Source organism: Ursus maritimus, unplaced genomic scaffold (assembly GCF_017311325.1).
Source record: "Ursus maritimus isolate PB19 unplaced genomic scaffold, ASM1731132v1 scaffold_12, whole genome shotgun sequence".
NCBI lineage: Eukaryota > Metazoa > Chordata > Mammalia > Carnivora > Ursidae > Ursus > Ursus maritimus.
In genome coordinates, this window is record NW_024423564.1 from 46,308,228 (window position 1) to 46,334,423 (window position 26,196).

At 37.3% G+C, this 26,196-nt stretch overlaps 1 protein-coding gene across 2 annotated transcripts in view; it reads left to right on the plus strand.

Moving 5' to 3' along the window:
• The window catches only part of PTGER3 (prostaglandin E receptor 3), a 175,771-nt gene extending 150,635 nt beyond the window's left edge, over positions 1-25,136 (plus strand). For both annotated transcript variants that reach the window (XM_008690830.2, XM_040627132.1), the window contains one exon: positions 23,393-25,136. In XM_008690830.2, the coding sequence (XP_008689052.2) occupies positions 23,393-23,471 (79 nt within the window). In that variant the 3' untranslated portion in view covers positions 23,472-25,136. The remainder of the gene's footprint in view (positions 1-23,392) is intronic.
• Positions 25,137-26,196: the final 1,060 nt, after the last annotated feature.

The window sequence follows — 26,196 nt, forward strand, 5'->3', positions numbered from 1 at the left end:
TTTCCTTCAACTTTGTGTCCCCCAAAGTCCATAGTTTATCAAGAAATAATTGTTGAATTGAGCTAAATTGAAACGGTAGAACATAGAAGCACCAAATGAAGTTTCTAAAAGAAGTGAAGAAGAATTCATGCTTGCTTAACGTACAGCTTCAGGTAGTCACACAGTAAAGGTCAAGAGTGACAATAAAGGATGAAGGACAGGAAAAGAGCTATGGTAGTAAGTAAAATGGAAGGTAACTTGTAACAGTAAAGAAAGAAAACTAAGCCAAGAGAAGGAGACTTCACAGATACCTGGGGCTTTCAAGAGGAAGTTAGTAACCTGACATTTTTTCTTCTTGGTTCAAGGTTTTATCAAGATATCACATCTGGAATCATCTAATATATTATCCCTGTAAGAAAAAAACTAGATGGCATAAACTTTATAAAAATAATTACATACTAGCCTAGAATAGGAACCTGATCTGAACACCTATTATGATATATTATTTGGCTTGTATTGTGATTGTTGTTTTATTTTTTTTAGGAATTTAATTTTTTTCTGAATGCAAGCCATGTTAATCTTTATATATAAATTTAAAAATTAAAATAATTGCCTTTGCACCTTCAAACAAAACTTGTCCAATAGAGAAATAAAATAATTACATTTATTATTAACAGAACATAAAACATAAACCAACAATATGGAGCAGCAAAACCTTAAGTGGAAATTCTCCTGATGCACTGGATTTAGATTTTGGGGGGTTAATTTGCATGTTGCAAGGGGGTGATTCAGCATAGATTTAGCTACAATAGGTCAGCAGCATGTACATTTAAGGGAAGGTGGTATCAAAAAGGGGAAAGCTTCCTTGAACACCAGATAAATTCAGGAGCTCTCAAGCATTTATTTTCCTAACAAAGCTCCCACACTCTTGCAGTGTGCTATGGCTCACTAGCTCAGACGGCTGCAAATTATTCACATGGTGTTCACAACACAAGGGCGCTAAGCAGGTGGGGGAAGAATCTCTAAGGAAGAAGGATCTTTTTCTCATTTGCACAAATGCATAGGTAAACAACATGCTATATCCCATGTCTCTCCATCAGAAGGAAAAAAAAAATCCCAAATACACAAATCAAGGCCTACTTTCTTACTATAGAAGAGTACATGCCTCTTTCCCAGCATCTCCAGTGATTTTAACAGCCTGGGAGGCTGACTGGAAAATGAGGGTCAACATACATTTTGCCGCTCCTGAGCTTCCCTACCCATCTCTGTAGTCCTCTCTGGGCCTTTATTATTGATTCTTTGCATGGTGGCTTTTCAGAAGCTTTGAATCTGCCTGAGAGCATAAAAGGCTCTCTCCCTAGTGCCCTTCGTGCCTCTTAAACGTCTTCTGCAACACAACCGTGCTCCTGCTTTTTCTGCTCAGTCAGGGGGCTGGCTGGGGCTGTTTTCTACTCAGCTTGGAGAACGGCCAGGGTGCTGCTTGCCAGCATACATGGTACAGTTCTGCTGATTTTCAAAGAGTCAACACCCACAGCTTTGCACGCTTTGATTACCGCCAAAACGAAAGAGACAGTGTTGTTGCTTCATTGCTTTCCAGCCAGGATTAAACCCACATGAAGCTGCCTTTTCCCACCCTTATTCTGAGTTACTCAGTGGAAGAAAGAAAATATTTCTCTGCTCTTGTTTACATGCTGGCCTATAGTTTGTATTTGAATATGAGCTTTGGCATATTATGAAACCTAGCATAGCCACCCAGCTAGAAAATGATAGCTGACATAAATCAGGCAGCTCACATGTAAAACAGATTTGTAAAATCTGTTTTATATTCTCTAATGCACCAGAGAGGATAACAAAACTTTGGAAATTTAAAAACACAGAGAAATTATTTAGGGACTTCATTGGAAAATAAGTATCAAGAGCAATAAACAAAATCCATCATATAAAGAACCTAGAATTGAACTGAAAAGAAGCCAACTTCAATTATTTCCCTGGCCATAAGAAATATCAGGAGGTATGGATTCAGAAACCTGAGACTCATCTCTCCCCTTGTCTCCCCCACCATACACGCACACAGGAATAATAATGAAATAAAAATAAAAGGATGTTGCTCACCAGGGACCAGGGACAACATATACACATTTGTATAAAAAAAGAAGTATAATAATTATGATTAATGACATGCAGAATGGTTACCAAAAGAGATTGGAGATCAAAGTCAACCATACGTGAAGCTTCAGCATTTAAAATTCTGAACCAAGTCAGGTGTGAAAAATACCAAGAAGGAATCTATTCACTAAATTCTCCATTTAGTCCCTTTTAGATTGCAGTGTTCTATAGAATTTTAATGGAGGTGAAAAAAAAGATCTGAAGTGTCATTAGAGTGCATATAAATGCCCTTCCAGTTTAGATGGTCTCAAGTTTTCACCATTAGCATTTAGAGGGGCTCTTAACACCATGCTGCAAGCTTCTCTCCATGCCCACAGGGGAAATTGTAAGCTTCTTTTCCAAGACTTCCAGATCCTTCACTATCCGTCCTAAACCATCTTTCTAGTTTCACCTCTTCAGGCTCTGCCATACACCCAGAGTGTGACCACTGACAAGTCATTTCATTCATTCATGAATGCATAAATTCAACAATATTTACCCAGCTTCTAGAGCTAGGTTTTGTGCTGCACATTAGGGATAGTGTAAAGAACAATATAAAGTTTGAGGCCTTTATTCTCATTGAGGAAGACAGAAAATTTCCAATAAATGTCATGGTGAACAATAAAGCAGGGTATAGATTCAGAGTGATGTGGGACTGGAAAGGAGAGTGGGTTGTTTTCCACAGGCTGGTCAGGAAGGCTTTTCTGAGAAGATGACATTTGATCAGAGACCTGAATGAATGAGGGAGTGAGGTGTGCCGATACTGGGGAGACAGTGTTCCAGGCGGGGGGATCAGCAAGGAGCAATCTTGGTGCATTTGAGGAGCAGCAAGGGGGGGAAAGGTGGTGGGAGAGTGATGGATTCAGGAGAGAGTGGTAGGAAATGACGTCACAGCAGTCGAGGATCTTGGAATATCTTGAAAGTCATGTAGGATCTTGAAAGCTGTGCTAAGAACCTTAGGTTTTAAAGCAAGTGAGATGGGAAGCTGTTGGAAAGCTTGTTCAGAGAACTGACGTTATCTGATTGGTGTTTTTAAAAGATCAAAAAGAGACCAGGTGTAAGGCAATGGCAGCAGCAGAGAGATCGCTTCTGCCAAAGTGTGAGACAGATGAGAACAGGTTTGATTGGAGCAGCGGTGGAGAAGACATGACAGGATGACCGTAGTGTCCTCTTCAGGAGTTACTCCCACTGCCATTATATCCCTGATCAAATGAAGTTGTTATGAGGATTAGGTGAGGTTTATTAGTGTAAAGTGCTTGGGGGCAGTTCTTGGCATGCAGGAAATGGCTAACAAAAGGCAAGTGTTATTCAGGCTATCAGGCTATCAGGCTCAGCAAAATATCACCTCTTGAAATGGTCCCTCACCACTGACTTCCACCCATTCTCATGGCCAGCCCAATCCCTCCCTCTACTTGCTTTGCATTATATATTATATACACCATTATAATAGTGTTTATCATAGTGTGTGTCCTCATGCTTTTCTTATGCTTTTGTTTTCTTGGCTACAATGTGAGCTTGATGAAGAGGGTGACTATGCCTTATTCTAGGGCCCTCTGAGCCTAACACGGTGCCTGACACACCAGAAATTCTAAATATATGTTTGTTGAATGAATAAATGAACTTAAATTCTACTTGCTCCATGAAGTTTTTTAACTTACCCTCATCTATACCTCCCCTTATTATTTCTACCAGTGATATCACTTAACATGTATCACTTAACCTATATTATTTTGTATGCAAAACTATAAATTTTTTTGTATCCATAACTTGTTTCCAACTAGGTCATAAAATCTTATGGAATAGGAATTGTATCTTCTATGCTTGGTATGTCTCAGGGTATTGTGCATTACGGATCAGCTGTCATTGTACTGTTGAGAGAAAAGCTTAATGAATAAATGCCCAAGTGGACTTAAGGATTGCTTGATGAAGTGTCAGTATACTTTTTTGAGGGACTAAGGAAGTGACAATGTTAGAATATAATTACGATTGTGTTAAAGAAACCAGAGAGAATCCAAGAAGCACAAGCCAGAGAAATTTTAGAATGCTCTCAGGATGGTGAGGAACCATAGGAATTTCAATAATCATTTCAGTACTCATGACTATTCATCAAAACTTAGCTTATCCTTGTTTACTAAAGGGAAGAGTAGAAGGAGTCTGACTCCAGAATCAGACAGATTTGGACTCTAGTGTTTTCCAGAAACTGACATTGGAATAGTTAGACAAAATGATGAAAGATACACAGAATTTAATGGGATGCCATTGTACTGTCTAGAAGAGTTATGGCCCAAATACAGGAAGAATATAACAAATGCAGAGGTGCTCCTGCAAGTTACTATCTACAGGAACTTAGAAACTTGACAGTGTTCTTGTAGATAGAAAGATACTTAAATATCTCAGGTGGCAAATGATGCAAAATTCTATCAAGGGACAACAGCCTAGGGGGTGGTGTGGGGGGGTAGGTTCAGATCTCTGTTAGTAAACAGAAGCTTTAGGTATGTATAACTTGACCTTGAAGCACACAGGTGGTGAGAGCACACCAGTTAGAGAATGTATTAGTTTTTTATCGATTTCTAACAAATCACCACAAACTTAGTAGGTTAAAGCAAAACAAATTTATTATCTCACAGTTCCTATGGGAGACTCTGGGTATGGGTTAGCTGGATCTTCTGCTCAGGGTTTCATCAGACTGAAACCAAGGTGTCATCCAGGGCTATGATCTCAGTTGAGGCTTGCAAGTCCCTTTCCAAAGCCAGCAGGAAATTGCTGTCACTATTTTGCATTTATTTTAAGGCTCAGCTGAACCTGATTAAATCAGACCCACCCAGGAAATTTTTTCCCCTTTGATGAATTCAAATTCATTACGTCTGGAAATTCATTATAACCGGGAAACTCCTTTTGCCATAACAACAATTGCACGAGTTCTACCCATGCTCAAGGGGAGATGGCTATACAGGTTGTGTACACCAGGGGGCAGAAATCTGTGGGGTCATCTTAGAATGCTGTCTACCATAGAACTGACTTATGTAAATAGGGCTCAATGTGTCCCAACCACATTACAGATAAGGCAGATAAGGGTCTAGTCATGTCTAGTTGGTAATTCTGGTTTTTAAGAAACCCCAGAAAATTGAGAAATCAGCCCCTAAAATTACTTTAGGAAAGTAACATCAAAATTATTGGGAAGATATCATGTCCTTACCTTTTAATGATAGCAAAATTTAGTGTTATGTATAAGAAAACCAAAATATAAAAGTTAGCACTAAAATAACTGTGTTTAGGAATCTGTGCTTATTTTGAAGTTTAATTATTTGTACTGTTCAAGAAAATTAGGCCTATTGGAATAACAGGCTAGCCTTATAATTCCAAGTTAAAATGAGTAATTGATTCATTGCTTTAGACTTATAATTTCAAGTTGAAATTTTAGTAGGAACATTTAGGAGAACCTGTAGTTCACTATATCTATAAATTTAGTTTATTAGATTCTTACGAATTACTTAAGTTATTGGGAAGTTAAGTCGCACAATGTACTTAAAAAGGAATAAAAATATCACATTAATAAATGTCTAAATATTCAAATAATTTAATTAAGTTGTAAAGTAGTCCTTCAAAGTAATGATACGACTTGCTAGATTTATGAGTATCTTAGTTATATTTATAAACTAACATACAAGCTTAAGAAAAATAAGGATTTCAAATGAATTGAATACTAACTGTGTACCCAAATAATCTTGAGTAGCTCTTTTCTATGCATAAAAATTGACTTCAATAACATAAAAATACGCATACATAACAAGTCTCAACTCTACTATGATTTTTGTCAAGTCATATAACTTCCCTTAGCCTCAGTTTCTCATCTGCCAAATGGGGGTGAACATCATATTAATATCCAGGGTTGCTCTAAAGAGTAAGTGAGATATTTTGCATAAAGTGCTTGGCACATGTTAGGCTCTCAATAATGAGAGCGTAAAGGGAAAAGAAATATGATTTTTTCCTAAACATAAGGGCAGAGGTTTTGCTTATAGTCTATCCATACCAGGGACATTTTAAAGTTCAATCCTCTATATACCCTCTTAGATAGCAATTAGTTTGTTACCTTTTCAGACACCAATGATGTTTGGAGGATTAATTTGAATTGCCAACGCAGTACAGTAACTTGTGTGAAACCCCAGAGGAGGCTGATCACACCCTTTAAATCTTCACCGGAAAGTGGCTATAGGAAAGTAGTAGCAAACCGGTGTCCCATTTCAGTCTTTAAAATTGGAGGCACAGAGGACAAAAAGTAAGTATCAGGCTCCAAGGACTTTATGCAACCAGTGTTTCTGTGCCAGTATCTGGGGCCAAATTACTGGAATGGGATATAAACTCTAGGGGAAGGGGGAAGTTAGTATTCCCTCTAGGCTACTAGTCGCCTGGTGAAATGTTGCTGTATTTGTGTCAGAAGGAGTAGAGGAATGCAGTGCTGTCTGGGCAGAGTGCAAACAGAAAATTCAGAGGAGAGCTGACACAATCACTCTACATAGAACATATTGTGGTTAATAGAAACCAATTCACTTTTCCCGCATTCCCATATTTAGGAATTGAAAATGCTGTTTTAAGGGGAAAAAGTGTAAAATTATTCTGAGCACTTATAAAAAAATCTTCAAATGTGTCTAATTTCTTGGGGGGAAAAAAGGCAATGCTTTTTGATGTGTAGGGGAGGAAAAATTTTTTCTCTACCCTTCTAGGTTCTTTTGGCTAGTCAACTAATTAAACTGACATAAGAAAAATTAACAGGAGAAAAACTTAAGTTTAATCACATATATATGAGAGCCCCATAACAATATAAGACCCCCAGCCAGTCAGGCAACTAAGGCTTACATGTCATCCTGAACTAAGGAGAAGGGGATTGGTGTCTGAGACCTCAAAGGGGAGAAAGACAATTCATAGGAAAATGGGAAGAGCAAATGTGTGGTAAACAAATGTTTGCCATGCAAAGCAGAGATAATGGGACACAGAAAGTTGGTCTTCAGGCCCTCCCGCCCTTCCTTCCCCCCCACACCTGCCCCATATTCCTTGTAGTTATGTGTGGTGATTGCTCTCTGCCTAGACCAGGCCCTCTATCTAAACTCTTGTAGGTAGCTAAGAGGATGATAAAAAGCTCTTCCTGAGTCTTTTGGGCCTCGATTGACTTCAGCTCAAAGAATCCACATGCCAAAGTAGCACATTTTGGGGAGAACTTATTCTGAACCCCTTCAGATGATAACTCTAGGAGGGGAGCAGACACAAATACAGAAAGATATGTGCATACGATAGAAAGACACACAGAGAGAGAGATGGAGAGGACGACTGGAGAACAAAGACAGAGTCTCAGAGAAAGAAAACAGAGAGGGACAGATTCCAAGAAAAACTGAGAGAAGACCCAGATACAGAGAAAAGAAACATGAAGAAGTGATATTAAAATAGAGACAACTCACACTGAGAACAGATGAGACAAAAAGACTCTGAAAAAAAATACATATAAATTTTCAAGGCCCCAAGAAATAGCCAGAGGATCAGGGAAGGAGAAAGAGAGAAAGGAAGATAACACAGAGTAACATTCAATTTAGTCGCTATTTACTGAGAGCCCACAGGGAACATGGCAACCTCCCCGAACTTAAGTGGAAATAAACTCAATTCTCTCCTGTTTTGAAGGGTGGGGAGGTTCAAGTCTGTGGAGCTGCCTTGGGGCAGAGGAGGTGTAAGTACATGCAAATCCTTACTGTGCTTTGCTTGCAGCTGGTTGGTCCAACAATTCTGTGCCTTCTGGGCTGACTTTCCTTTCCCCCAACTCCATGGAGGAAAAACAAATACTTAAGAAACAAAGATGAAGGCATTATATGTTCTTGGGTTGATATATATACATATACATATATATATGTATATGTATATGTATATATATATATGTATATATATATATATATTTGTAATATTAGGTCTAAAGAAGTTTTACTTAGCAGTAACACCATGTTTCTTAGTTAAACATAAAAATCTAGAATCTAGATATTTAAAAAGAGAAATGTTAAAAATTCTTTTAAAAGACTGAATCAGAGACCACTTTCATTAGACTTCCCTCCCTACCACGTCGTGACATATATGATAATGTGAAGTATTTTTACAACAAATCTCTCTTTATTTCAAAAATATCAGCCTAGAAAGTATTTTTTAGGAATATCAGAATACACAGACATATAGCTGATCAAAATGTCTCCAAAAGACCTACAGAAAGGGAAATGTCTACCATTTGACTCATGGTATCCATAACATAAAGATAAACCAGAGGTTTATAAGAAATACTACTATTCTTGACAATAGATTCTATAAAACAGACTTTTCAGGGAAAAACATAGTCATCAAAACTCATTAAATCTCATTAGCCAATCCACACCCTTTCAGACTAACCCATCTGATAAACCTAAGAAAAAAAGGCATGTGGCAGAACAATTTATGGGAATATTAGCTTACCTTTATTTTTCCTGTAGTTTCCTACCTCACAGATAGACCTTTGTTATTTCTTAGCCTCTGGGATTTTTGCAGGGTGGAAAACAAAAGATGCTTAAAGTGAAGGACTCTTTGTGGTGCGAAGTGAGAGCTTGTTGAAGAAAATACACTACTATTGCCCTGAGGATGAGAGTAAAGAGGAATTTTGAGAAACTCAGGAAGAAGGTTAAAGTCAGGGCCCATACATTGTTCAGAAGCAAAAACAGCCTTTCAGGGAGGGGGCACACGATTGTGGGAATGTCTCTTTGATGTGCCATGAGAGTGGCACCCTGGGCACCAGAGTTCCAAACTTCTAAACTCCAAACATCCTCTTTGAAACCTCAAATGTAAGATGGAGCAGGAGACTGGCCAGGTCGGAAGGATCAGATTACAGTCTGGAACAGTGAGAATCTCACTGGTACTCAGTAAGGAGGCCAATGACTGCCTCTCAGATGATGTGGTAATACTACAACTAACTCTAGGGCCATATAGCACAGTTCCATGGTATGGTGAGTTCCAGTAGTGACTTGGATGGAATTTTCTACCACCCCGGCAAATCAAACTTAGAGAACAATTTTGGTTAATAAATAAATGAAGGGTGCCTGGGTGGCTCAGTCCATTGAGTGTCGGACTCTTGGTTTCTGCTCTGGTTGAGGACTCAGGGTCCTGGGAATGGCCCCAGATCAGGCTCTGCAAAAGCCTCCTTGAGATTCATTCCCCCTCGTTTCCTCTCCCCCTTTGCTCTCCCCCACCCCAACTCATGCACTTTCTCATTCTCTCTAAAATAAATAAATAGGGGCACCTTCGTGGCTCAGTCGGTTAAGCATCTGCCTTGGGCTCAGGTCATGATCCCAGGGTCCTGGGATCAAGCCCCACATCAGGCTCCCTGCTTCTCCCTCTCCTACTCCCCCTGTTTGTGTGCTCTCTCATGCACTCTCTCTCCCTGTCAAATAAAAAAATAAAATCTTTAAAAAATAATATAAATAAATAAAGATATTTTATATATATCTATTTTTGTAGTCTGAATGTCATACCTGCCACCCAGACTTTGGTATCACAAAGAACTAGGTCTGAGTAACCCTTGGGCACTTTACTCAATTTCTCCAGTCTCAGTTTTTTCCATCCATAAAATAGAGATAAAAGTAGAACTTAATTCATAAATTACTATAAGTAATGAGGTTTACGTGTACATAGGTTCAGTGTCTGGAACATATTCAGTATTCAATAACGGTTGCTATTTTTATTCAGTTTGGAAAATGAGTCTACTAGAAGTGAGACACAAAACTTTCAGCCATTGCACAAACACGACCATTGCAAAGAGGGAAACACCATCAGTTACGCACACTGTTTACAAGATGAAAATAAGTTATTAATAGTTCTTCAAGAGAAATACCACTATCCCTTGCAGGAAAAACAATATGAACACAGGGCCAAGAAAAACACCAACCATCCCCCACAACTTTACCAACACGGGGCCATACCCATTCAGATCAGCATGTCCAACAAACCTCAAACCCATGAGGAAGGACAACAGAAGCAATTCAAATCACTTAACATGGCAATAATTTTTAAAAAGTCAACCCTTCTCCTCCTCATTTTTCACCCTCCCTTCCTCTAACACAACCACATCTGAGACTAAAGATATTTATAATTCTCTGAGTGACTAACTGCAACAAACTTTTGACAAGAAGGCCGTTGAACTTGATAAAAGTATCTTAATATGACAGATATACCTCAGTGGAATTTGGGAGGGGAGAACATATTTAATTTTTGATAAACTAAAATAGCACCTTAAAAATTGAATGATTCCACACAGGGATTGAACAGTAGAACCAATTGCAGGTCAGATAAGTCTCCAGCTACTGGGTAATCAAGTGTGCATTTATATCACAAATCTTAGCTTGACCTCAGGGTCTCCTCATTTTTGCTCTCCTCTACCCCACCCAGAGCATTTGGAACTAATCACTAGTCTCAGTCTGTCACCTAATGGCCCCTGGTGGAAAACTCATGGCTTCACGGTTCAACAAACATTTCTTGAGCCTTTGTAGTACCGGGGAGGATCAGGACAAGGGGCAGACACACAATTGGAAAGGCAGGTTGGGCAAGTGCACAGGGCCTTGTGCAATATGCTAATAAGACTTGAATAGAGCTGTACCTTAGACCCATTTGATGAGGTAAGGGGAACACACTGTATGTCAGAGAGCACGGAGGCAGAGAAGAGAGTTAGAAATCCAATAAGGTATTCAGTGCAGAGAGGCTGAGGCAGAAATTAGAGCAACCACCTTCTGTCCTGCTGCCTGGGGAAATACAGAAGTCCAAGCTTGAGTTCTGGTACCTTCACAAATAGCCTTGCCTCAGCCTGTGAGAACACCTCAAGCACTTTCAGTCTGATTGAGCTGCTAGTCCCCTCTAGTGGTAGCCCATGTAATGGCCACAAGACATGAATCATCGGATTCCTCGCCCATTTCCCAAGTACCCCCACCATGAGCTGGCTTCTGTGATAGCTGCTGGAGCCACAGATGTTTAAGACATTTGTTTTTCACTCAATAAGTTCATAGTTTGGGATGTGAGACACAGAGATAAACGCATCAGAACCATGGTGTGTGGTCAGTGCAAACAAAATTTGCAATCAGAAATATGCATAAGACAGAGTTTGTACAGAAGAGGGATGATTAACTTTTGAATCTCGGGGGCTTTGATGGTGGCTTGATGTCTGGGCTGGCAGTGACAAAAGCCTCCTGGAAGATGTAATTGGGCTCTGAAAGAAGATTAATAGGACTTCACTAGGCAGTTAATAAGAGATGAGTTTTCCGGGACAAGAGATCAACATGAGTTATTTCGAGAACTGCAAATAGCTGTACTCTAGGAACAACAAGTGGGAAGAGAATTAGATGGATTTTGTACTGGCCCTGTCTGAGGGATTCTAAAAGGTACCCAGTCTTCCCAAAGTGTTCCACTCAACACACATTTATTAAGCACCTTCTATGGGAAATGTGATTAAATATTATTCTAGTCCTCAAGATGCTTACAATGAAGCATTAAGACAGACGTTCAGACAGAAATGTGAGGGGATAGTTTCTATAAAATGCAAGTTATACACAAGTAGCAGTTTGTAACAAAGGACACAAAGCATTTACATTGAAAAGGGCAATCAAGGAAACCTTTCCAAAGTAGGGAACGCCTGACTTGAATATGGAAAAACAAACATGCAGGAATTTGCCAGATGGCAGTCATGGGGAGGTTGTTTCTGTGGTGTGTAATGCATTGGCCGGATGTCTTCCTGCCTCTCTGGTCACATTTACTTAACTGGCTCCCGTTCTTCTTCCCACCCCTGCTATGATCAGTCCCCCAAGGTTCTATGCTCAGCCCTCAGATCTTTGCTTTGTTCCTTCTCAGTGACTTTATTCACACCCATGGCTTCCATGATGAACATCAAATATTTTATTTAGTGGAGAATCCACATTATGGAGTATATCACTTTTTACACAGAAAGTCAGGCTATCCCTTATGACATACGCTGCAAATGGAATCCACCATCTTTAATCTCTGAAATCCTCCTCTCCCTTGGTTGGTTGTTCCATCCACCCTTTAGTTGTCTGATGTTATAAGTCAAGAAACTTGAAAAGACCTTACTTTCCCCTTATCTCTCCCCAACATCCAGCGCCTCTCCAAGTTCTGCAGCATTCATAGATCCTTTTCTTTCTGTGTTCATTATCACTGCCTTAAATTAGTCCCATAATCTCTTGTCTGGCTGATTACAGTGGCCTCCTAATCTGTCTTTCTGCTTCTAGCTCACCCCCTCAGTCTATCTGCTTCACAGTATTTCTAATAAGCAAGTCTGATCTTGTATTTATGCTACCCACACTTACTGCTTCTGTGTTCCCTACAGCCTTCAGAATCAGATCTCAGCTCCTTAGGAGAGTAGAAAAACCTCTCCCACTAACATCTCTAGCCTCATTTGTTGTCATCTCCTTCCAGGAATTTTCCAGAAATTCCAAATTTACTGTAGGTCCCCCTAAACCATGTTATTTCATACTTTCTGATTTTGAAGAGGTGTCATGTAAAGTGCTCTCTCCATCATGTTTCCCACATGGCAAACTCCAATTTATCCCCCAAACTCAGTTCCATGTCCCTTTCCCCTATTGGGTCTTCCTTGACCCTCCCTTTCTAATAGATAACCACTTTATTCTCTGGGCTACTTCTGGACCATGTGTGTGCATATATTAGTATGTCATTTTGTGACAATCTGTTTACCTGTCTGTTCTTTCTGACTGGCATAGCCTTCAGCCCCTTAGATGCCTGTGAAACTCAAATCTCATCTCTTCTGTGAAACACCACAACAGGATCAATAGAAATCTCTTAGGCTGAATTAATTCCTCCCCACTCTGATTGCCCATAGCCTTTTGTGATTTGCCTTTCAAATTGTACTTATTACATTATATTATCCTTGTTGGTAAATGTTTCTCTGTTCCCTAACAGACTGTGAGCTACTCGTTAACTCTGCATCCACGAGACCCAATAGTGTCTGATTCATATCAAAGCTTCCATACAGACAGGTTTAATGGCTAAATCATTCTACTTATTTCTCCACCTCTTCTGCATCACTAGAATATCAAGTTCATGTTATCCAGTTTGGGTTAACTTCATGATGTACATTATTAACAAGTTTGAATCTCACAAATAAGATATATATATATATTTGGTCACAAGGTCTCGTAGAAAAAGCAAGGAGTTGTAGTTTTAAAACCCATCTGTATCACTAAGAGAGTATGTGGTTTGGGACAATCAGTTTACCTGCCTTGGACATTACTAAATTATCTGTGCAATCCCCATCTTCTCTCATTCTATAAACCAATGTCCTTTTCTGAATTCTTGCAAAATTAATGGTCTTGATCACACAATTGTGTATTTAATTAGCAGTTTTTATTGGCCTTCAACTTGACCTTGTTTCTCTGCTTTGCTTTTCCTTAAAAACACATAATCGAATTGAAGTTCTTTATGGTTTACTATGATGTCTTTAGAGGTCAGAGTCAGATGTAGGTTCAATTCTTAATATTGGCAACTTGAACATGGCTAAGCTTCAATTTCTTTCTGTGTGAAATGAGAATAATAATAGTATTGTTTGTTTCACAGGTTATAAGTAATCTTCTGTATATCTTGACTCTGCAGTTGTAGTCTGTATAGGGATGCGAAAGTCTTAATAACACATACATGTTCACTGATGACTTAATCACTAGCTTCTATTTTCTCCCATTATGTACTGTGTTTTATCTGTTTCTTGATGATTGCCAGATATTGTGAACATCTGATAATATAATGTTAATATAATGCAAGGTAATTATAGTGCCAAGTACAATTGCAAATCTTGCAACATAGGCAAAGTTTCATGAAATTGATGAAAAAAAAACTCACATAATTTCTGAACACAATGTAAAGTCATTGACAAATAAATTGAAAAAGAGAAAGCTAATACAAATACAGCAGACCGGACTTCTTAAAGATACTGGATGGAATATGGGAATAAATAGATAAACCCCTCTAATATCACAAAAATATTTTATCACAAAAATATCTAATATTTATGATCATGCTGCAAAAAGTTTTAAAAGGATATTATTTTATATTGTTTGACTCATTTTTTTAATACTCAAAGTTAATTATTTGGTTTCTTCTTTGCTTTTCCTAAGAAGTAACTTATGGAGGCAATGAGCAAGAGGATGAAATTCAGCATGAGAATAGAGAATCTCACACAGCAGGTGTCAGAGGGAAGGCCAGGGACAATGAGAGGCGGCCAAGAATGCCTGGTCTCGGTTCTGCCTCAGGTCAACTTTGGTGGTGTTGCTTATCAGCACTGTGAGAGAGCAAAGAAGACGTGATATATATATATATATGCTATTTATGCTACCCACACTGTGTATATGTATATATATATACATATATACATATATACATATACACACACACACACACACACACACACAATGGAATATTACTCATCCAGCAAAAGAATGAAATCTTGTCATTGGCAACGACATGGATAAAACTAGAGTGAATTATGCTACAGGAAATAAGTCAGAGAAAGACAAATGCCATATGATTCCACTCATACATGGAATTTAAGAAACAAAACAGATGAACATAGGGGAAAGGAAGGAAAAATGAAATAAGAGGAATGTTGAGAGGGAGGCAAACCATAAGAGACATTGAATTCTAGGAAACAAACAGGGTTGCTGGAGGGGAGGGGGCATCGTTCACTATCAAGCAAGATAGAAGAAACCATATTTACATTTCACACTACATTCTTAGAGGGATCTTTATAACTTACTGTAATTATTTTAGAATACAAAATTTTAAACTGAGACCCTATAATGTCTCATTGAAGTTTCAAGACCAAAAGTCTCTCAGAAGGTGATGCAATTGTTCATTAACATTGTAAAGCTGAATGGCATCTTTGTAGGAAGTGCTGAATTGCCATCTAAATTAAATAATAACAACCATAAGACAAGTTTTGTGTTCTCTTTTATTTCACACATTCATATTAAGCTTAGCAAATGTAGAAAGCAATTTATAAATGCATGCACTAATCTATAAGTGGCCTCAAGAAAGAAAGCTGTTCCCAGGGAAAATAAGACATTAGGATTATTCAAAAGCAAATGAATTCTCAATGTATTTTCATATTTTGACAATAAACCTCTATTGTGTCAGTCACTATGTTGTCACAGAGATATGACACATCACAAGAAAATGTCCCATGTTATCCTTCAACCGCGCATGAATCTCAAATCCACTAATTCTTTCTCCTTTTCATTGTCCAGCCCCCATATCCTTACTCCTCTCCTTGATTCACTAAAATTCTCTGGGGGGCACCTGGCTGGCTCAGTTGGTAGAGCATGTGACTCTTGATCTTGGGGTTGTGAGTTTGAGCCCCATGTTGGGTGCAGTGATGACTTAAAAATAAAATCTTAAAAAAATAAATAAAACTCTCTGGTCAATTATTATAATCACCTCTTTGCATATGTTCTTGACTTTTCCCTGGCTGGTTTCATTTCATGCTTAACAGAAGTAAAGGGGTTGCAGGTTACACAGGTGTAAGCATTTGTCAAAAATTATCAAATTGTACACTTAAGAGTTATGCTTCATTGCATGTAACTTTACCTCTAAAAACTTTAAACAAATACTGAACTTCAGTTAATAGGTTGGCTTTTTGCCATGATATGGGTTAGCAATATTAAAACTTGCTTAAACAAATGAGTAAATATATCAAAAGCAATGGGAGTAGTATTTTAAGGGGAAGTTACAAATATGGAAAAAAGAAACACTGGTATTGAATTGAAATGGAAAACATCAATATAAACTTATGATTTTTAATATTTACCTATCTAGCTAAAATAATTTAGCAGTGATTATAGATACAGCCGTATGTGTGTGTACATGTACATATACTAGATATGTTCATTGAGACTTTCTAAAAGTTATGACAGCACTGAGCACACCTAATACCTAGATCTTGATTTCTATTTATCAAGGAACCTAGACTTCTTAAAGAAAAAATTAATTCCAGGGCTGTGTGTCATAGAGAAAAATATAGCTATAAAGAATATTATTGGGAAAATTGATAAAATTCGAATATAGGCTATAAATTTGATAACAGCATTTACCAATATCAATTTTCTTGATGTTGCTAATAGTACTGGAGTTATGTGACAGGATGCCTTTGTTTTTATTTTTTTAAAGATTTATTTATTTAATTTGAGAGAGTGAGAGAGAGCACCTGTGCCGGTGTGGTGAGGGGCAGAGGGAGAGAATCTCAGACTCCCCACTGAGCCTGAAGCAAGATCCCACAACCCAGGAGATCATGACCTGAGTGGAAACCAAGAGTCAGACGCTCAACCGACTGAGCCACCCAGGTGCCAGCCCCCCTTTTTTCAAAGATTTATTTATTTTGACAGAGAGCAAGAGAAAGAGAGAATGCCTTTGTTTTTAGAAAATATTCACAGAACTCTTTAGTGGTAAAGGGTCACAAATGTCTCCAGTTTACTGCCAAATAGTTCAGAAAAAACAACTATCTATCTATCTATCTATCTATCTATCTATCTATCTATCTATCATCATCTATCTATCTATATCTATCTATCATCTATCTATATCTATCTATCTATCTATCTATCTATCTATCTATCTATCTATATCTATCTATCATCTATCTATCTATCTATCTATCTATCTATATCTATCTATCATCTATCTATCTATCATCTATCATCTATCTATCTATCTATCTATCTATCTACATTTCAAGAGAATGAAAATGACAAAAGCAATTGGGAGAAAAGTGTAAACAATTGGCTAATGTATATAAAAGTATTCCTTGTACTTTTCACTTTGCTGTAAGTTTGAAATTATATCAAAACAAAAGGTTAAAGAATATCTTCAATGGCTTCTTGTGTCAGTCAGTTTAAGACTGTTTCAAAAATGGCCAAAATGTGTCCACATTGTCTTGTGTACCCTCATCACCTCTCTGATACCATCTCTTCCATTGCTTTCTCCTTCAATGCTTTATCCTTGGCTGTCCTGGTTACATGCCTCATCCCTTTTAAATCTGCGTAAAATCTCACCTTCTCAACTGGACAATCCTAATTTTCATTGCATCCTGCCCATTCCCCACCCAACCTCCACACTCTTGGTCTCCTTCACCCTGGTTTCCTTTTTCTTTTCCATGGTACGTGTTGCTTTCTAATATCTATATGACTTATATGTCTTATTTCTGTCTTGTCTAGAATGCAAGTTCCACAGACAGGCGTTTTGTCTGCTGCCTTTCCTGATCTATCCTAAGACCTGGGACAGTACAAGGCATTCTGTGAATATTTGTTGAATGGAATAATGATTGCTATCAGATTGTCAGATTACCTTGGGAAACATATATACTCTTTTGAATATTAATCTTTAAGGATATTTTTTCTTTAGAGTTCCTGGCTCACTGTTATATGTCTATTAGGTATTAATATTTCTGTTCATGTTAAAGTAATGTAGTTTCACCTGTTTTTGAAGTATATATATATGTAACTTAATTGGAATAATTTAAGAAGTTTAGAGATAGTGCTTGGGAAGGTCACCTGAGTCTCACAAGGAGACACTAAGCTGCTCTGGGTCCCTCTTTTCATCATCTACTTCTCAGCTTTAAAGGTCTGGAAATGGGGGACTGGCTCGCACTAACCGAAACTCATGAGATCTGGTGAGAATGCTAATTTAAAGAATTATACAGAGAAATAGAGTTGCCACAGGTATCAGATGTTTGAACCTTTTTCTCAGCTTATTTTCCCTAAGAACTTGACAGGAAGTCCAACAGGTAAGTGCAAAGTTACTTCTTTTTGTGGAACAGAACAAAAGGAATGAATCCATCAAATTATCTTGGCCCAGTGCATACATTTGTCTAAGGACAGAGTGTCTAAGAATACAGTATTGGGAAATCCACTCCTCTGTTCAGGGCATTTTCTCACTAAATGATGTTGAAATGGAAAGTATTAAAATTGGGTTTGGAGCACCCCCCCACCCCCCCGCTGAGGTTTCCCATTAATAACCAGTTCGCACATTTCTTCCCTTGGTTATTTTAGTACGTATCTAGGCCACAGTCAAGCCCTGTCGCTACTGTTTTCCAAAAGAAATCACGTTGTTCTTTGAAGGTGACTTGTCAGGTGGCTGATCTTTGTCACTATATGCAGAATTTATTAGTTTAGCTTTTAGAGTTGGTGTGAGGTGGTTCCTCCACCGTAACTCATGTCTCTTGTTGTCTTAAATTAGATGACAAAGAAATGTTTACTAAAAGCTGGTTAATGATTAATCAAATTTAAAAACGCCTGGACAGAGTTAAACTTCATGAAGTTCTAAAATCTCACCAGGTGTCTGGTTCTGGACCACAATGGAATAGATGCCCTTCTCCCTATGCCTTCCCCTAAGTGCAGGCAAAAGTCCTGGATGTGATACATAAAACAATCGTAAGGAGACTGTGGGGTAAAGAGGGGAAGGCTGACCAACTGTGGATCTGGGAACCCAAGAAAGATCATGATGGCCGGTTCCCTGGGTTGTCTTTTGACTTGTATACCCTGGACTGGGTGCTGGAGGAGCCATACCTGAAAAAACCAATGGAAACTGACAAATAAGAGCCCTCATGAAATCCAGTTCTGGGGCACCTGGGTGGCTCAGTCGTTAAGCGTCTGCCTTCGGCCCAGGGCGTGATCCCCAGGTCCTGGGATCGAGCCCCGCATCAGGCTTCCTGCTCTGCTGGGAGCCTGCTTCTTCCTCTCCCACTCCCCCTGCTTGTGTTCCCTCTCTTGCTGGCTGTTTCTCTCTCTGTCAAATAAATAAATAAAAAACCTTAAAAAAAAATCCAGTTCTTCTAGCAAAGGACAAGGAAAGGGGTGGTTTAGCTAGATGAAGTTTTTAGATAATAACTGCCCTACCTCAGAAGTGCACTGTGGACCAAAATGCAGCTCTAGTCCCATCACTGTCAGCAAGAGCTGAGTGGGGTCCTGGACTTCTCCCCTTGCCAGGCTGTAATAACGCACTGTCAGTGTGGTGAAAGAGAAGCCAGATTGGGAGATGGGACTCTCATCCTCATCCAGCAGTAGCAAGCCTCTCTGACAGTGTCAGTGGAAGTCTTCTGGGAACCTGCACTCCCGTCCCCCCCTGGCAGTAATGAGGCACCCTCCCTTCTCCACAGAAGTGATACTAGAGGAGGCGAGTTGGGGAACTGTCACTACCAGCCAGCAGGACAACAGTTTCTTTCTTGCAGTGTCAGTGGGAAGTATACTTTCCTGAGGTGGACCTCAATGTACGTAGAGGAAGTATTTAAGACAATTATAAGTTAAAAAAAGTAAAGAAACTTACAGGGAGGAAAGATTTCTACATTTGATAATGGAAGATGGAAGAGTATAACTTGGCATTTTGAAACTGGTAAATAAAAGGAAAAAAAAAAAAGAAAAGAAAAAGTGTTCTACATTTGATTCTGACACTAGTAGACCTTCGTGGTAATGGAAGAATTCTGTATCTTGATTGCAGTGCTGGCTACAGGAATCTATACAAATGATAAAATGACACAGAACTATATGCAACATTGTACCAATATACATTTCCTGCTTTTGACATTGTACTATAATTAATGCATGATGTAACCATTGGGACAAAGTAGATGAGGGTACCCAAGGACTTTACATTATAGCAACTTTTGGTAAATCTATAATTATTTCAAAATACACAGTAAATCATAAACTTTTTAAAAGATCTTTATTGGTCATATTCAGAAACTTCTCCTAACCATGCAAAAACATACAGAGCAAACAATAAAGAATTGGTATAAAATTATAGGGCAGACTTCCCCAGTAACTGGTGGTGGGGGAGGCTGATAGTCATTTACAACCTATTTGATTCAGGGAATGCAATTTTGTTTTGATATTGATGTTATTATCAATTTCTGCTTTTTTCTTTTCAAATTTGAGTATAGTAGACACACAATATTATATTAGTTTCAGGTGTACAATTTAGTGATTGGACAAGTTTATACGTTATCTTATGTTAAACACAAGTGTAGCTACCATCTGTCCCATTATCTTTAATATAATATCATTCAATTTGTTCTTTTTATGTAGTCAGTGATAACACTGTGTAAAAGCTCATGAGTCATCTTGTCTGGATCATTAATATAACTGACAAGTTTTTAGCATCTCCTCAAGAAAAGATCATTTATCATCTTTAGCTATCAGGACACAGCAGTAGATACCTTGGAATACTGCAAGCATTTTTGTTTGTATTTTTCTCTTTCAAGAAAGTGAAAAAGATAGCATAGGAGTTTCAGGATTTATTAGTGGCATGAGTAGATAATGGCATCAAATTGTGATAGCCAAATGCATCCAGACCTTACTACCCATTTGTGTTTGGTTTTTAATCTACAGGGAAAAATCCTTTCTGCCCTTCCAACCTAGAGTAAACATTTTCGGTTTCTTCAAAGCCCAAATCACTTTTCTGGGAAATGACCCATCATCTTCATACAGTCCTGTTTGAACTATCTGATCTTCTCTACTGGTCACAATTGATTAGTATAGGATTTCCTTTCTTATAATAATTTGGAATTAGGACCCATGGACTCAAACTGAATAAACTTAAGGTCCAATGTTGTCAAGTTTCTATAGTCATTACTTCTTCTGAATCATGAAATGTTCCAAGCATACAAAAACACCCAATTGCTCCCTGCTCTAAATGAACAAATGTTAATGCACTGCCATACGTATTTCAAATTTCTTTTTTTCTGAAAAAAAGTCATGAACATTTACCAAATTTTTGTCACATTCATTCAATCTATTTATTATTTGTTTTAATTGTGGTAAAAACACATAACTTAATATTTACCATCTTATCTGTTTTTTAAAAGATTTTATTTTCAAGTAATCTCTACACCCAACGTGGGGCTTGAACTCTTAACCCCAAGATCAAGAGTCAGATGCTCCACTGACCAAGCCAGCGAGGTGCCCCCCTTTTTAACCATTTTTAAGTGTGTAATTCATTAGTGCTAACTATAATCATATTGTTTTGGAATGGATCTCTAGAATTTTCTCATCTTGCAAAACTGAAACTCTATGTCCTTTGAACAACTTCTCATTCCTCCATGTCCCCAGTAACTACAATTCAACTTTCTGTTATTATGAATTTGACTGTTATAGATATCTCAGAAAACTGGAACCATATAGTAATTGTCTTTTTATGACTGGTTTATTTCACTTAGCATGATGTCTTCAAGGTTCATCCATGTTGTAGTATGTGACAGGATTTCCTTCTTTTTTCACACTACATAATATTACAATGTATGCATTTTCCACAATTTCTTTATACATTCATTGGTTGATAGACATTTGGGTTACTTTCACTTCTTGGTTATTGTGAATACTGCTTCAATGAACACAGGTGTGCAAGTATGTCTTTGAGATTCTGTTTTCAATTCTTTTGGATACATATGCAGAAGTGGGACTACTGTATCATATGGTAATTGTATTTTTAATGTTTTGAGGAACCTCTATACTGTTTTTCCACAATGGCTGCACCATTTTACATTCCCATCAACAGTGTACAAGGCTTCTGATATCTTCATATTCTTACCAACACTAGTTATTTTCTGTTTTTATGTTATTGGCCATCTTAATGGGTGTGAGGGGATCTTGCTTTGGGATTTCAATTTTCATTTCTCTAATGATTTCTTTAGATAAGCATTTTTTCATATGCTTGTTGGTCATTTGTATATTTATTTTGGAGAAATGTCCATTCAAGTTTTTTGCCCATTTTTAAATAGGGCTGTTTGTTGTTGTTGTCGTTGTCGCTGTTGAGATGTAGGAGTCCTTTATGTAGTCTAAATATAACTCCAGATATATAATTTACAAATATTTTCTCCTATCTGAAGGTTGCGTTTCACTCTGCTGACTATTTTCTTTGATGTACAGAAGTATTGGAATCTGATATGATCTCACTTGTCTACTTTTGCTTCTGTACTTTTGGTGTCATACCAAAAAAACCATTGCCAAATTCAATGTCATGAAGCTTTTCCCCTGTTTTTTTCTAGCAGTTTTATGGTTTTATGTCTTACACTTAGGTCTTTAATCTATTCTGACTTAATTTTTGGTATATGGTCTGAGGTAAGGATCCATGTTCATTCTTTTGCATGTGACTATCCAGTTTTCCAAATTCCATTTGTTGAAGAGACTGTTCTTTCCTCCATTGTGTAGTCTTGGCACTTTTGTTGCAGATCATTTGACCATATGCAAACGGGTTTATTTCTGGGCTCTCTGTTCTATGCCATTGGTCTATATAGCTGTTTTTATGCCAGTACCACATTGTTTCAATTAATGTAGCTTTGTATAACTTAACCAATTTTTAAAATACTGTTTCCATTTTTCCTTCTTTATATATTTTACAGCAACTATCAGGAAGCATAATTTTACCCCTATATGATTCAATATAAATCTCTACAAAGTGTGGGCATTTTCCTTTTAAAAGTATTATTATCACATAATAAAATTGGCAATATTTCTTTGTTATCATCTCATACCTCATCCAAAATCAAATTATAAATGGTCTGGAAAATGTGTTCATTGATTTGTTTGAATCAGAATCCAAACGAGGTCCCTACTTTCAGTTGATTACATCTTATAATCTCTTTTGATTCAAAGAAGTCCTTCTCTTCCTCCTTTTCCCCTCAGACATTAACTATTGAAACTGGCTTTGTTGTCCTCTAGAATGCCTTACATTCTGGATTTCTCTGTTTACTTCCTTGTTCTGTCATTTAACTTACAGATGGAAGTTAACCCATGGCTTAATTGTATGGTCATTTAGCTATAAATTGAAATTAGCTCAGACCTTTAATTTTTTTTCTATACAGTGCAGTTTTCTTAATTCACTTGCAAACTGGAGACTCTGGGGACTTTTCCTAGTTTCACCGGTCCTCCTCAGATATGTCTTCCCATGTCTCCACCCAGAATATGTAGGGTCTTCTTCTGTTAGAGGTGGATATTTGCTGGCAAATGTTAAAGTGCTGGTTTGTGGAGTACACAGGTTGTCCCCATTCATCTCTCACTATTCCTACCACCCAGCTTTGATCACGTTCTTATTCTGTTGCTGGAGGTGACTTATCATTTGTGTTCATAATCTGAAGTTTATGGAAATATCTTTTTCTAGTTTTGTTTAGATGTTGTCAATGGAGTTTTCATTTGCTATCCTAATTTGTTTGTTTATTTTTCAGGAGGAATTTTTTGGCGATTAAAAATCACCTTGCTGCCAAGACCACATCACTGGAAGTTCCTCCACTTTCTTTTGGTTAAGGAGAGAAAATATCACAGAAAAATGGCACCTCCTAACCCATTCTCTTTCACTTTCTCCCCTATGACCACCCCTAAAGTTAACCCTACCCAGAAGTTGGTATGTCCTGTTCCCATGCATGTTTTTGTACTTTTACTACATTTTATGCATCCATTAAATTTGTATCCTATTGTTTTATGAGTTTAGAATATTAACATACATGTTTTCATATTATATGAATGATTCATTACTTGGTTTTCTTCACTCAAAATTATATTTCTTGAGATTTATCCATATTGAAACATGAAACTCTAGATCATTAATTTTAACTGTTGTAGAGTATTCCATAGTTTTAAGAAAGCATAATTCGTTAGTCCCCTGACAAGAGAAAAGTATTTTACTTCACCAAAATAAGCAGCACTGAAAAAAAAAAGGACAAATCACAGTGTACAAGGTAGCTTGTGCACAGCGGCGTGAGTTCCTCCAAGACAAATACCTGGGACTGGAAGTGCCGGGTCAGAGGGCATATGCATCTTCTTATATTCACATGTGTAAGTTTCCTCCATGTGTATCTACATAGACATTTGTGATGTTTTAGCTTTTTACATCCTTGTAGGTGTGAAATGGTATCTCATTGTTAATTTATGTTACATTTTCCTAATTGAAATGTGAGGTTGAGTATCTTTCTATTGATGATTTGGTTTTCTTCTGTGTCTGGGCTGTTTATAAAATTGACAATTTCTTCTGGGTTATATGTCAATTTATCAATGATTTGCAAGGGTCTTAAAAATATCCTCTGGATAAAAATCCTTTTCTGGTGTTTATTAAATACAATGGGCTCTTTCAACATCTTCTGTAAATCTTTGCTCTCTTTCTCTCTCTTGTTCTTTCTATTCTACCTCTAACTCTACCACTGTCTCTAGCTCAATAACTTTCTCTTCCAATAGCTCAGACTTCATCCATGAAGACATCTTGGGAAACAGGCATCATACCAATCTTTTCATTTTTCCAAATCTTTCTCAAACCCATGACCACCACTTTTATTTCTTCCTGGAACATCCTTTCTTTCTGAAGCTTTGACACTCATGTAAAGAGTTCTGCCTTTATGGACAACCTATTTGTCAGTTATAATCATAATCTGTATATTTAAGTTCAGCTGTTTCTAGCATGTCTCTTACCCTTTTCCTTACTTGGGACCTTTCCTATTCCCTGTCTTTACCAGGATTTTGCAAGTCATTATTCAAATGTTAGGTGTGCAGTGGGTGTGGATATGGATGGTAGGAAAAAGAAAAATAAATTCAAATTCTTTTATAAACATAAGCCATGCATTGATATGAGAATTTGATGTTATGGCAAAATAAAAGTTGATATGATAATGTCAATATATCTAATGGGTAGACATCAAAATGAGTTTGGGAAAAAAAAGGGAAGTTTCTAGAACATACCAGATTATATTATCACATTGTCACCACACACAAAATTGGTGTTAATGAATACATTCCTCTGGAAGATTATATAAGTTTGTGAGTCTAAAACAATGTTATTTTGAGTATTGACATCTAGTTAATGTAACTTCTTAAAGTGAAATATATGGACTAAAAGTTTCCTCATTATGTTTCGCTCTTCTATCTTTCTCTGTGGCTTTTCTCTTAGCACAGACTAGAGAAATAAAGGCACTTGTAAATGTCTAGAGTTATTTATTTGGATTCCAATTTAAACTTTCCATTACTTTTAATTTCATTTTAAACATAGGCATCTGTTTGGTTTCATAAGAAAAGCCCCCAGTTTTGCTGTCTTCTTACTGAAGTTCTTGAAATGGAAGTAATATTTTAACATCTGATAATAGTAGACCAAAGAGGATGATAACATCCAAGTGTAAGTAGGTATTTCATCACCTAGAATAATTATTTTTAACGGGAAAATGAATTAGACAAAGAATAATAAGGGTTTTAATTATAATAATTATAGCTGGAAGAAATAGCTGGCCTGGGATAATATATCTAGTCCAAGTTTGTATCCAATATATTTTTTTAATCTAAAACAGAATTATAACCTAAAAATAATATTTAGGTTCTAACTGATGAGTCAGATTTAGAGACAAAAATAGTAGCACGTAATGTTGAAATTGTTCAAAAATAGGAGTGATTTCATTTAAAAAATGACAAATATTCCTCAGGGTTCCAGGCCTCCCAGTTATTTTAATAGAACAAACTATCTTGGAGGAAGGCTCATAAACTCTCCACTGTTCATTAGTTTACACCTGCATGTTGGGGGACTTTGCTTATCAGTGCTCTTAGCTTAGGGTTTTGTGCAATGCACAATACAAAAGGTTAATAATTTTATCTGAAAAAAATCATTATTATTATTTTGCACTTTAAGCCTATATCACACTCAAAAGAAATTAATTACCTTGATGGTTTTGTACCTCATCTGCCTCAAAGTTCTGTGTGTGTTTTAATGATAAATGTAATCTTTATATTAACGTCAGGTTGTACCTTTTACAAATTCTCACTATGGTTTACTAAATAATTGAAACCATTCTCAAAAATGTCCAATGTAAGAAAGGACAGGTAAGCTTCCTGTTTCATAACTTTTTCCAAAGGCTTATTACCAGATCAATTTGATCTATTCTTATTTGCTATTAATTTAGTAGCCACGAGCTTAATGTGATTTATTTATCGAGCTAGTTCATAAACTTTGTATTAAGTCTTTGTATATGCTAGGCAATGATTTACCCACGACTCAACT